The following is a 13,998-nucleotide window of genomic DNA, read 5'->3' on the forward strand; positions in this document are numbered from 1 at the left end:
CATCATGTTTCCTTTTTTTTTTTTTTTAAGATTTTATTTATTTATTTGACAGAGAGATCACAAGTAGGCAGAGGCAGGCAGAGAGAGAGGGGGAAGCAGGCTCCCTGCTGAGCAGAAAGCCCAATGGGGGGGCTCAATCCCAACATCATGTTTCTTTTGAAATTCATCAATGCTGAAGCATGTATCGGTACTTAATTTCTTTTATGACTGCATAATAGTTGACTGTATGGACATACCACACCACATTTGCCCAAGTATCAGGGGATAAACAATTGGGTTGTTTCCACTTTTTGGCTATTATGACTAACACTGCCTTGAAAATCTGTACAAGTTTTTGCATGAATATATGTTTTCATTCTGTTGAGTGTATACATAAAAATGGAATTGCTGGGTCATGTGGTAACTCCTTGCTCTCAACTTTTTACAGAATTACCAAACTGTTTGCTAAAGTGACTACATCATTTTACAGTCCCACCTGCAATGTAATGAGGGTTCCCACTTCTTCATGTCCTCAACACTTGAAACTGTCTTTCGCTTTTATTACAAATCATGGCCATGGGTATGATGCAGTATCTCATTGTTGTTTTGATCTGCATTCCCCTAATAAATAATGATGTTGAGCAACTTCTCATAAGCTTATTGGCCATTTATTTATCTTCCTTAGAGAAATGTCTATTCAGATCCTTTGGTCATTTATAAATTGAGTTATTTGCTTTTTATAGTTGAGGGGTTGTTTGGTTTGGTTTGTTTTTTTTACGTCCTGGGTTGAAGTCCCTTATCAGATATATGATTGCAAATCAATTCCCAACATTCTGTGGGCTGTCTTTTCAGTATCCATAGTCTGTCACTGGACCTCCTCAATTAACTTTGTAAGCGTCTCATCTCTTCTTTCTTTTCTTCTAACAACTAATAAACAATTTATTAAAAGGGTTGATTCAAACAAGTGCAACAGCGACTTCAACCTGAACTCCTGGCTCAATACCGAGGGAAATCATCTGCTTAACCACCTCAGAAGGATGGTGCCAATCAACGCATTCCTTCTGGATCCTCATCTGAAAATGATCCCATGTCTTAGAATAGTCACCACAAGGAGTTTTCCTGGTCGTGCTTCTCAGTCTTGACAGGCATCTGAACTGATCTTTGCACCCTGAGATTCTTTTCCTTCGTACCTCTGATCAAATCGGCACACAACTGCCTCAAAGGTTTTATGCTGTGGCTGGTTAGAGTCATTCTAATTCAGTGAGTCGCAACCTGTGGTTCCATGGGTGTCTTTCAGGTGTTTTTTAAAGCCATGGACATGGGGTGCCTGGGTGGCTCAGTTGGCTGGGCATCCAACTCCTGATTTTGGCTGGGGTCATGACCGTGGGGTCGTGGGGTTGAGCACCACATCAGGCTCCACACTCAGTGGGGAGTCTGCTTGGGAATCTCCCTTTCTCTCTGCCCCTCCCCACTGCTCGCACACATTCTCTCTAAAATAAATAAATCCTAAAATATAAATAAATAAGTAATTTAAAAGCCATGGCCATGGCATGGCTTCCTGACCAACTTGTTCCTCAAGAAGAGTAAACAGCTGAAGAGTTGGGAGCAGAAGCAGGCCTGACGAAGCTCCACTGTAGCCACAACGATGTCTTCTTCAAAAAGCCGTTTTCTCTTTCTTTCTATCACCGTCTTTTCCTTCTAGTTTCTGGGAGATTTCTTCAACTTCACTTGGTTCCAACCATTTTTTTTAAAATGTTTTGTTCTGTTTTGTTTTAATTTGAGCTGCCACAGTTACATATATCCAAAAGTTCTTTTTCATTTCTAAATCGTTCCTTCTTCAAAGAATCCAGTTCTCATTTTGTAAGTCCTTTTCTCTATGAGAAAGCCCCAACACGGGGCTTGACCCCATGACCCCAAGACCACAACCTGACCTAAAACCAAGAGTTGGATACTTAACCAACTGTCTAGGTGCCCCCATTATTTTTTCATTTCATATTTTTACTCTGAGCCCTACCCTATCTCTATTTCCACCAGATTCTTCTATGCAATGTGTTCACTTTGGTCTCTGTTGTTCATGTTGAAGGTTTTTTCCTATGTCTCATGATCCTTAGTAATTGTCTGTTACTATTTAAGAATGAGGCCCTGAAAGATGTGAATGGCATCCCTGGTGTATAGACAGGGTTTTCAATCAGAGAGCTTCCCTACAGGAAATAGCTCTTCCGTTAGAGACCCTTAAATGTCAGTATGAGAAAGTATTTTCTTTGAGTCTTCTTCAGTTTCTCTAAAAAAGATCCCTTCAATCTCCTGAATTAGCCATACAAATCTGGTCCCAGTGGTCAGGAGCCACAGTATATTTGGAGATGAAGTGAGAGATTGTAGGTCCACTGTTCAATACACAGCTAGTCCCCTTTTTCCATCCCATGTGTCACTCCATCCTGAAATCTCTCCAATTTAGAGGCCCCCACCCCTGGTCACATTTGATTTCTGAATAATTGAGGGGTGGAGGGCAGGTAGTTGTCTGGCTGCACAATATAAGGCAGCGGACCTGGAGATCCAACATTTCAGTCAAGAGACTTTGAACCAATGCCCCATTTTCAGTTCAATGTCTCACTCCCACCTCTGAAGTACCTGGTGCCACTTGAGAAATTTGTGGAGTGAATTAGTGTGCTTCTTATAGGCACCACATCTTCAGGTTCTAAAGATAATACCTAAAGGGTAATAACATTTCTCTGTCCTACTATGTTAGTTACTTTTTCCTCTATCAAATTTCTATCATCAAAATTTTTATTAAATCTCTCATCAGCTATTCTGTTCTCTATCACTCTCCTTATTTTTAGCCTTAACCTTTTCTGCTTTTTTAATGTCAAAAGAAATGTAAATGCATATGGAAGTGCATCATTTTTAAGCAAAAGTTAATCTAAATTTATAATAACATTAGGAAGAAGATTTTATGAAGTACCTTTTAAAAATAAGAAAATTAAGTCTCAAATGATAAAATAAAATGCAGAAAGTCTAAAAAGTAGCAAGTGACAGAAACAGAATTTTAATCTGTCTATTAAAAGAGTGGAATGTTAGGTTTGAGACCAATACAAAATTATGTAAAATATAAAAATAGGCTAGGAAATGTAATATTCAACATACAGATGAAAAGTACATAACCCACGTACATTTCTTCTCATTCGTGGAATAAATCAAGAAAATTAAGAAAAGAATGAACTTGAGGCGCCTGGGTGGCTCAGTCGTTAAGCCTCTGCCTTCGATTCAGGTCATGATCCCAGGGTCCTGGGATGGAGCCCCACATTGGGCTCCCTGCTCGGCGGGAAGCCTGCTTCTCCCTCTCCCACTCCCCCTGCTTGTGTTCCCTCTCTTGCTGTGTCTCCCTCTGACAAATAAATAAATAAAATCTTTAAAAAAGAGAGAAAGAAAGAAAAGAATGAACTTCATGAACTAAGAACTCAAAGATAAAATACAAAGGAGTAAGCTTAAAAGGAAAATGATTGATCCAAGAAAAGAAAATGAGTAGAAAAGATATATTTCCTATCAGAACTTAAAACAGTGCCAGAAATAGCAAATGCGGAAGCAAAAGGGAAGGAAAGGACAAGGAAGACAAAGGGATGAAAAGGTGAGGGAAGGAAGACAGAGGAAGGAGAGAATGGGACTATCTCCTGCAGTCATCCCATCCCTGCCCCAGCCCTCAACGCTGGGAGTGGGGTATGAGCTCAGAGAGAACCACAATCAGAAAGCAATGTGGAGACTACATCAGGTCTGACACAGAGACTATCACAACAGTCAAGACCTTCAGCCCAGTGCTGATTAGATGGGACTTCTGAGTTGTCTCCAGAGATCAGGGACGGGTAGAATATTTTATGAAAGACTAAGAAAGGGAAAAAAATACTTATCACTATGAGAGGGGTTTGCAGAATACTGAATTACGGCTTTACACTTTGGAAAATGCTAGTTTAAACCACTGAATTTACTTCAAGAACCTAAAGCCTATTACATACTGACTAAAACCTCCTAAGAACAGTAAGAGCTAACATTTACTGAATACTGACTAAGCCAGATTCTGAGAGCTTCGCATGTTATGACAGTAATAATAAGAGCTAACATCTGCAGAGTACTTACCATGGTAAGCACTATTTTAAGCAATTCACAAGTATTCATGTAATCCTCAAAACAAAGTACATGAAGGACACAGTACTTTACAGTCAAAGAAACTGAGACACACGCAAGTGAGGGAACCTGCTGGACAGTCCAGAGTAAGGCGCAAAGCTGGAGCTCTTTTTTTTTTTTTTTTAAAAAGATTTTATTTATTTATTTGACAGAGAGAAATCACAAGTAGGCAGAGAGGCAGGCAGAGAGAGAGGAGGAAGCAGGCTCCCTGCTGAGCAGAGAGCCCAATGTGGGGCTCGATCCCAGGACTCTGGGATCATGACCTGAGCCGAAGGCAGCGGCTTAACCCACTGAGCCACCCAGGCGCCCCAAAGCTGGAGCTCTTAACTGTGATTTGATGCTGCCTCTGCTGGACGGGCTATAATGCAGCTGCAGCCTGAGCCCAAAATAATACTTTTCTGGGGTCACCTGGGTGGTTCAGTTGGTTAAACGCCCACCTCTTGATCTCAGTCCAGGTCTTGATCTCTGGGTCATGAGTTCAAGCCACATATTGGGTTCCAAGCCCAGTGTGCAGCCTACTTAATAAAAAATTTAACAAAATAGGGGCACCTGAGTGGCTCAGTGGGTTAAAGCCTCTGCCTTCTGCTCAGGTCATGGTCCCAGGGTCCTGGGGTCGAGCCCCGAATCCGGCTTTCTGCTCAGCAGGGAGTGTGCTTCCCCCTCTCTCTCTGCCTGCCTCTCTGCCTATTTATGATCTCTGTCAAATAAATAAAATCTTTTTTTAAAAAATTTAACAAAATAAAAATGAATAAAAAACTTACTGTAAGAAGAAATTTTTCTCACACTAAGTGGCACATTTTTTGTCTTCTTCAGAAAATTCTTTAATGTTGTTATGAACTGTATGCATTTTTACAGTAATTATTATCAACATTCTATGGCCCAGAAGTGAACCAGACTGATTTTAAGTCCTGCCCTAGAAAACATTTTTACATAGATCACTTACAAAGACCGCCTAAACTGAAATTACGGGACCATCTCTATCCTTTGTAGTGTTTCATAACATTAGTTTAAAACCTATCTGTGAATGTCAAGGGGCACTCATAATGGAAGAGAGCATGTCAATGTAGAAGCAGCCTAGAAAACTTATAATTTCTTAAATAACCTTCTCTCAATTTAAAGAACCTAAAACTACTCTTATTTGATTTAAAGTGTTGATACTGTTTTTGTTTCCTGAATAATAATGGTTTTCAAAGGGCTTTGACAGTTTTTTTTTTTTTTAATTTTATTCATTCATTTGACAGAGAGATCACAAGTAGGCAGAGAGGCAGACAAAGAGAGAGGGGGAAGTACGATCCCTCTGAGCAGAGAGCCTGAGATCATGACCTGAGCTGAAGGCAGAGGCTTAACCCACTGAGCCACCCAGGCACCCCGCTTTGACAGTTTTTACTTTGCTGGTAGTGAACCAAAAGCTGATACACCAACATTTAGAAGCCATGAGGTAGCAAGAAAAGCAAGGCCATCACCCTATATTTGAAATTTCACGTAACTTAGTAAACCAGGCTCCATTTCCCCAAGTGCAACAAGTGTTCTTACCCTCCTTCATGACCCTGGGCAAGTTACTCATATTTCAACTGTACCTTCCTTGTTTCTCCTAGCCACAAAATAAAGGAATCCAAATAGATGTTCCTTAAAAGTCCCTTAAGCTAGGGGCATCTGGTTGGCCCAGTTGGTTAAGCATCTGCCTTAGACTCAGGTAGTGATCCCAAGGTTCTGGGATCAAGTCTCACATCAGGCTCCCTGCTGAGTAGGGAGCCTACCTCTCCCCTTGCCTCTCTCTCTCTCTCAAATAAATAAAATCTTTAAAAAAAAAAGTCCCTTAAGCTTGAAATTTCTATAAATATATCTGAATGTGTACAGTAGAAATGGGAAATGTATTCTAGAAATAAAAAGAACCACAGATAAATACTTTGGCACAATTACTTATTTACATTTTCTGTATTTCCACTTTGGGCACTGAAAAGGAAATTGTTTATTTACTGTATTTTATTCCTAAGAACTTAAAGGCCCTTTCCCAATACATTTCCAAACCTAATCTCAGAATAAAACACTATGCAGGAAAAAGACAGAAAATAATACTTAATATAATCTTAGAAAAATCTTTGTTTGGTTTTAATTCTTTAAACAGTTTAAATTACCTAATTGTAATTCTCAACTGCCTAGTCAACATAAAAGCGTGATAAAAAAATACAAGCATTTGGGACGCCTGGGTGGCTCAGTTGGTTAAGCAGCTGCCTTCGGCTCAGGTCATGATCCCAGCGTCCTGGGATCGAGTCCCACATCGGGCTCCTTGCTCATCAGGGAGCCTGCTTCTCCCTCTGCCTCTGCCTGCCATTCTGTCTGCCTGTGCTTGCTCTCTCTCCCTCCCTCTCTCTGACAAATAAATAAATAAAATCTTTAAAAAAAAAAAAAAAATACAAGCATTGGAATATTTATTTCCAACTGCCTAGCTATCCAGTAAAAATTTTTAGCACTGTAAGCTTTATTTCCTGCCTGACATCCTCAGGGATCTAGTCTGACAGCTCCCCTGTACAATTTCTACTATAAGACTTTTCTGGCCTTTCTTGGCACATGTAAACTGCTGCTAGGTAATATTTCTTTTGGCAATGGACTACGTACTTTATAGAAACAGACCTTCAACTGAACCCTCTCCACTCAAACTCACATTCTTCCCCAACATGTGAATCTTAGACTAAGTCTACTATAACAAGATGGACACAATTTATGGTATTGAAATGTTACATACTCACTGAATCTTCCCTGATAATAGAATCTTAGTTACAATCTCTCTTGAACAGATATTTAAAAATGGTTTTGGTAAGTCATATTCTGAACTAGAGTTTTGTTTTTATTTTTCTTTTAATTGCCCTAGAATTACAGACAGATAACTTACCCTACTAGGTTTTAGGAAATAAAAATAAAATCAAAATCTAGAAAAATAAATGCAACAGTATGAATGTTACTTCTAAAGTGTAAGAACTATACTACTCCCACCTTTTTCTTCAATATGTATTCTAACTAACAACAATCCACGACCAAAGAGGTAAAATGTACCTTTTAGAGACTGAAATCAAGAGTCCAAATGAAGTAGTGAAATGACTACTTAAATCAAGGTCTCTCTCCTTTTAAAATCTCAATACAAACCCCAAGTGTGCTTCAATTTAATTTAAATATCTATTTGGCTCTAATCCTCCAGTGATACTAAGTTTTATCAGAGATAGAACTTGCCTGCTAGTTTATAATCTACAGTAGAAGATAAAAGAGTATGCAAATTTAAAAGTATAGATTATGCTGGTATGACAAAGTCTGGAAAAGCACAGGCTTGGAAGATTTATTCATTATTAGATCTATGACCTTGAACAGATCATTTTTCTTCTTAGAAAATCAGCTGACAAAAACCCAAATGCAAACAAATAAAAAAATCTGAATGGTCCTGTGTCTATTAAAGAAATAATCTATTAAAGAAATAAACTGTTAAAAAACAGTTTCCCTAATGAAATCACCGCATGGCTTCACCAGAGGATTTTTCTAACCATTTATGGAAGAAATAGCATCAATATTAACAAACATTTTCTAGAGAAAAAGAAGGAATGTTTCCCAACCCACCTTATGAACCAGGATAGCCTTGATGTCAAAATCTGAAGAAGGGCAGTATATGAATGTAAATTCAGATGCAAAAACTCTAAAAAATATATTAGTTCCTCTAAAGTGTATATAATAATATATAAAAAAGATAATGCATCATGACTAAATAGTTTATTCCAGAAATGAGAGCTTGATTTAACATTAGGGGAAAAAAATCAATGTAATTCAACACATAGTACCAGAAAAAAAAGAGAAGAAAAAGAAAATCATATGATCATCTCGACAGACAGAGAAATAACATGTGATGAGATTAAACACCATTCAGGATTTTAAAAAGATCTCAAAGACTTCTGCTTCTGGTCAAGATACAGTAACCAGGACCAGACGGACCCCCTTACATTAAACAACCAAAAGAACGCAGACAAAATAGTTTAGACAACAGACTAGTTTTTCAAGTCACTATACATCAGGCGACAAAAAAACAGTCATCTCTGAGGACAAAAAAGTGAATCCTACAATTGCCCCAGCTTACCGCTTAGCATTTCCTGGGTGTGGCACAGGGAAGAGGAGCCCAGGCAGAGCCCAAGGAATGTCCTAAATTGAGAAGATGGAGCTGGAGTCCAGGAGGATGAAGGCTGCTAGAGTTCTGAGTAGAATATTCTAGAGGAAAAAGCTAAACAGAGAGAAAATACTAGAGATCTGTGGGGAGTTCCTCTAAAGTGTTCCACTGAGTACGCACTGGCCCATGCATCCAAGAAAACTACCAAACACAGAGGAGAAAAATCATCCAAGAGTAATTGAGGGAACAGTGCCTAGAGTTTACAAAGCCAACACTCGCACCTATTCCCATCAGCCAGACTTAGAAAACCTTGTAATTTCCTGGTAGCATATTCCACAAAGTCTTGCCACAAGTAAAGAATGATAAGCCCTAGAACTGAAAGCGCTAACTGTTGCTTTGGCCCCACCCAACAAAACTTAAAACCAATACCCAAAAGGATCAAAATATTTCTATATAATTTAACTGCATACCAGGAAAAATCTCCAGAAATATATAAGAAGGGAAAAAAAAAAAAAAACCAAAATCAAACAAAACTCCAGTCCCTCCACAATGTCTGCATCCAAACAAATATTACTAGGTTTTCAGAGGAACAGGAAAATATGACCAGTGATAATGAGAAAAATCAACCAATCAAAACCAACCCAGAACTGACATTAAAACAGCTATCATAACTATAATTGTAAGCAACCTTTTTCTATAAAGGGCTAAATAGTAAATATTTTAGGATTTGTAGGCCATACAGTCTCTGTCACAACTACAACTCAGCCACTGAATAAAATTCTTGAACAGGCTTGTCACATGAAAAACAGGACAAAAACCCAATAAACATGTATAAAGGTACACAACTTCATTAGTCATCAGAAGAATGCTAATTAAAACCACATTGTTCCCTAATAGGAACAAGCATACTCAGAACTTAGATTTTGACTTTTTTTTTCCTTTGAGTAGGCTCCATGCCCAACATGGGGCTTGAACTCATGACCCTGAGATCATAAGCCGCATGTTCTACCAACTGAGCCAGCCACGTGACCCCAGATTTTGGTTTTTAATACCATACTCCAATAGATGGAAACAGGGTTCCTTGGAGAAATGTCTGATTCTATGACTGAGGCAAGAAATACACAGATGACCCTGGAGCATCTTGTGCCAAAGAGTAAGGAAGCATCAAAATAAAATAAAATTTTTTTTAACCCACAATGAGTACGTCAAAGGGACACAGCAGCAAACTGAAGAGTACCCACTGGCCAAACTAGAACAATTGCAGGGGAAAAAAAAAAAAGGTAATGCTGAAATATAACACAAAGTATTAAAAAAGAAAAAATCCAGGGCACCTGGGTGGCTCAGTCAGTTGGGCATCTGCCTTCAGCTCAGGTCATGATCTCCCAGTCCTGGAATCCAGTCCCGCCCACATCACGCTCCCTGCCTCTCCCTCTCCCTCTGTTCTGCCCTCCCCCTCCACTCATGCTTGTACACATACTCTCTCTAACGAATAAAATCGTTATTTTCTTTAGAGATTTTATTTATTTATTTGACAGAGAGAGAGAGAACAAGCAGCAGAGGGAGAGGGAAAAGCAGGCTCCTCGCCAAGCAAGGAGCCCAATGCAGGGCTCGATCCCAAGACCTTGGGACCATGTACTTAGCCAAAGGCAGAGGCCCAACCGACTTAGCCACCCAGGTGTCCCATGAATGGAATCTTTAAAAAAAAAGATGAAGAGGGGCGCCCAGGTGGCTCAGTGAAACCTCTGCTTTCAGCTCAGGTCATGATCTCAGGGTCCTGGGACTGAGCCCTGCATCGGGCTCTCTGCTCAGCGGGGAGCCTGCTCCCTCCCCCCCCCGCCCGCCTCTCTGCCTACTTGTGATCTGTCAAATAAATAAATAAAATCTTTTTTTAAAATTATAAAAAAAGGAAGAAAAAATCCATGAAGCTAATTATATAAATGCCTGAACATAAATAAATAGACAAATAAATAAATGGAGAACAGACAAGTTTCCTATAAATTTAAAATAATTTACGTACTTTGCCTTCAAAGAAGTGACACCCATTCTTGAAGTATGGACTGAACATAATGATTTCCTATCAAAGACTACAGTATGAAAGGGGGGAATAAAGGAAAAACTTTGCAGTGAAGAGGTATGATGAGTACTACTTCAGCGAAGTGATCAAGGTTAACATTAATAGTCCTAAGTCATGCAGGTAGTGTGTACCCCTGACAGGATGGAACGGCATTTTACCTCCATAATTTTCCCCTACTGAAAGATATCCCAAAAACTACTTGACCATTATGCCTTAAAACTGTTGAAGTCATCAAAAATAACAAAGTTCTGAGAAACTGTCACTGTCAAGAGGTCTCTGAGGAAATATGATAACTAAATATAAAGTAATATATATGTTCCTCTGTAGAACAGAAATAGGACATTCAGTAAAAAATTTAAAAAGTAGAATAAAGCATGGACTTCAGTTAATAATCTTTTTTAAAAAGAATACATAAATGTAATTTTTTCTTTGATCTCTCTTAGGTATCATATGATCATTATAAAAGAAATGTTGGGGCATCTGGCTGCCTCAGTAGGTAGAACATGTGACCATTGATCTCAGGGTCCTGAGTTTGAGCCCCATCTTGGGGTAGAGTTTACTTTAAATAGGACTCAGTTGGTTAAGCTTCTACTCTAAGCTCAGATAATGATCTCAGGGTCCCAGTATGGAGCCCCACATCCAGATTCCTGCTCAGCAGGGAGTCTGCTTGTCCCTCTCTCTCTGCCCCTACACCCTGCTCATTCTCTCTCTCTCTCTCTCTTAAATAAATAAATAAATAAATAAATAAATAAATAAATAAATACAATCTTTTTAAAAAAGCAGCTTAACGAACTGAGCCACCCAGGTACCTCTCCACTTGGTAACATTTCAAATTACTTGTCCATCATCTAGTCTTGAGCACAAGGTCGTTTGTTACCCAGGAAAATTAAGTAACATCACTTACATCATTTCTACCTTTATATCTTTTATCTAAGAGACTTATAACAACATAAGCTGTCTGGAAACAGATTCTTTTCATTCTTTTTTTTTTTTTTTTTAAGATTTTATTTATTTATTTGACAGAGAGAGATCACAAGTAGATGGAGAGGCAGGCAGAGAGAGAGAGAGAGGGAAGCAGGATCTCTGCCGAGCAGAGAACCTGATGCGGGACTTGATCCCAGGACCCTGAGATCATGACCTGAGCCGAAGGCAGCGGCTTAACCCACTGAGCCACCCAGGCGCCCCAGATTCTTTTCATTCTTAATGCTCTTTATTTTCTTGGATATTTAAAGGTAAAATTGCACTTGGTTATCCCAAACAACTAATTTTACCTAATCACCTTAGTCATTGGAGAGGAATATCTGATAAACTACACTATGTCAATTATAGAAAATGAGAAAATTAAAAATAATAGTTTTAATAGCTTGAGGAAATTTGAAGCAACTGAAACTAGAAGACATGCACTTCAATAATTGTTTTCCTTTTACTTATAGGACTTTAATAAAACCCTCATAGGACATTATCTCCACTAAAGTTAAAAAAAAAATGCCAATGTCATTATTTCACTCTGTAACTGCAAAAATATCACAGAGACAGAAAAACTGAGTTTTGTCTTGCTTGAGCTACTTCCTAGCTGTGTTACTCTAGGTAAATCACTTTACTCTCCTGAGCCCCAGCTTCTCTGTTTGTAAATGGGAACAATTACCATTTGTCTTCTTCTTCTTTTTTTTTTTTTTTTGCTGTTTATTTATTTATGTATGTATTTTTGCAGGGGTAAGGAAGAGTGTGAGCTTGTTATTCATTCAAGTCCATATACATACAATCTATAGATGAGCCACTTACAAGCCGAGCCCTTCTGCACTTCCAGTTTTGGGCTATCAGCCCTTCACTTATTTAATTGGTCAATTATAAAATACATGATTTCAGATGGTGTATAGAAGAGACCCCATCTTTCATATTATGTGTGTGTTGTCATTATATTCTTTTTTTTAAGTTTTCCTCAGATTTTTTTTAAATTTCTTTTCAGTGTTCCAGAATTCATTGTTTATGCACCACACCCAGTGCTCCATGCAATACGTGCCCTCCTTAATACCCACCACCAGGCTCACCCAACCCCCCTCTCCCCTCCCATCCCAAACCCTCAGTTTGTTTTTCAGAGTCCACAGTCTCCCATGGTTCGTCTCTCTCTCCAATTTCTCCCAAAACCCTTCTCCTCTCCATCTCCCAATGTCCTCCATGTTATTCCTTATGCTCCACAAGTAAGTGAAACCATATGATAATTGACTCTCCTCTGCTTGACTTATTTCACTCAGCATAGTCTCTTCCAGTCCTATCCATGCTGATACAAAAGTTGGGTATTCATCCTTTGTCTTCTAACAAAGTAACAAACATTAATCTGACCTGCTAATAAGGACCAACGAGCACCCTGGGAATTAAGTTATCTTCCCTAGGTCCCCTCCTCCATTTAGTTCATTGACTCTACTCTGTGACCAGCCTGAACACTAAACAATTAAGAACTGATGGGAACAAATAGTTGAACTGAATACTTAGGATCTATACATTTTGTTGCATGTAAAGTATTCATTAATAAATGTAAAGGGTTGGGGCGCCTGGGTGGCTCAGTTGGTTAAGCGACTGCCTTCAGCTCAGGTCATGATCCTGGAGTCCCGGGATCGAGTCCCGCATCAGGCTCCCAGCTCCACGGGGAGTCTGCTTCTCCCTCTGACCTTCTCCTCGCTCATGCTCTCTCTCACTGTCTCTCTCTTCTCTCAAATAAATAAATAAAATGTTTAAAAAAAAAAAATAAATAAATGTAAAGGGCTTGTTAAAAAAATGAACTGGTGACAACAGGTAATATGTATGAGAAATCACTGCTAATACATCAGTAATTGCCAACCGTCATCAAGAAGTTCAAAAACCGGCACCAGCCCAACCTGATTCTGAAATTTTTTCATCACCTTCTCCTTAATCTTTTTTCCCAAAGGAGTCCCTCTGGTCTTCACCTCTTAACTGCAATTTTAAGCCTTATAAAAATCTCAAACGCGCTTATTCATTCTTTAGTCGCTTCAGACTTCCCAACATCCCTCTGTCCCTAACTTCTTCTTAGGAGTATTCACTCCATCATTTCAGACTTCAACCTTCCTACTGGTTATCCTTCCCCTCCCTTGTCTAAAAGTAAAAATGCCAATAATAGTAATAGTGACTAGCAGTAGTAATGAAGAGCCAACCTTGTGTGACAGGCACTATGTAAACACTTCGTACGTCTATAGCACGGAAGACTCACAACAACCATCTAAAGCAATACCATTGTAGAGAAGAAACAGTTACAGAGAGGATGTTGCTATCCAAGGTCACGTACCTCACCTGAATGATTCCAAAGTCACTGCCCATTACTAACATGCACACGACATTCCATATTAGAAGTACTTAAGAATGGAGTTATCTGGGCGGGGGTGGTACTTCCACCATTTGCTATTCTGCAGTATTCTTTAATTAAAAAGACCCATAATTTAATAAATACATAAAATGAAAGCCTAGGAGATAAAAAAATCTCTAAGGGAAGAGGACACGGAATCTGTTTTTCTTCTTTTATGATGCTAACAGCACTCCTCAAGGTGGAAATAGGTTTTGTTTCTACATTGAAGCACTTTAATACATAGAAGGGTCTCTCCAAGCTCTGGCAGAACGGAAT

At 39.0% G+C, this 13,998-nt stretch overlaps 1 protein-coding gene across 7 annotated transcripts in view; it reads right to left on the reverse strand.

The window, feature by feature from the left end:
- SCAI (suppressor of cancer cell invasion) overlaps nucleotides 1–13,998 on the reverse strand; it is a 140,268-nt gene that overhangs the window by 104,271 nt on the left and 21,999 nt on the right. For 3 of the 7 annotated variants that reach the window (XR_007122323.1, XM_047700360.1, XM_047700357.1), the window contains exon 1: nucleotides 13,591–13,712. The exons of 2 other annotated variants lie outside the window; for them this stretch is intronic. Coding sequence is in view for 3 of the 5 variants with exons in the window: in XM_047700360.1 (XP_047556316.1) it covers nucleotides 13,591–13,706 (116 nt within the window). In the remaining 2 variants the exon portion in view is untranslated. Of the gene's footprint in view, nucleotides 1–8,266; nucleotides 8,392–13,590; nucleotides 13,713–13,998 lie in introns of those variants that run through there. 2 more of the 7 variants (XM_047700359.1, XM_047700363.1) reach the window with 2 other exon arrangements.

This window comes from Lutra lutra, chromosome 13 (assembly GCF_902655055.1).
Source record: "Lutra lutra chromosome 13, mLutLut1.2, whole genome shotgun sequence".
NCBI classification, from domain to species: domain Eukaryota; kingdom Metazoa; phylum Chordata; class Mammalia; order Carnivora; family Mustelidae; genus Lutra; species Lutra lutra.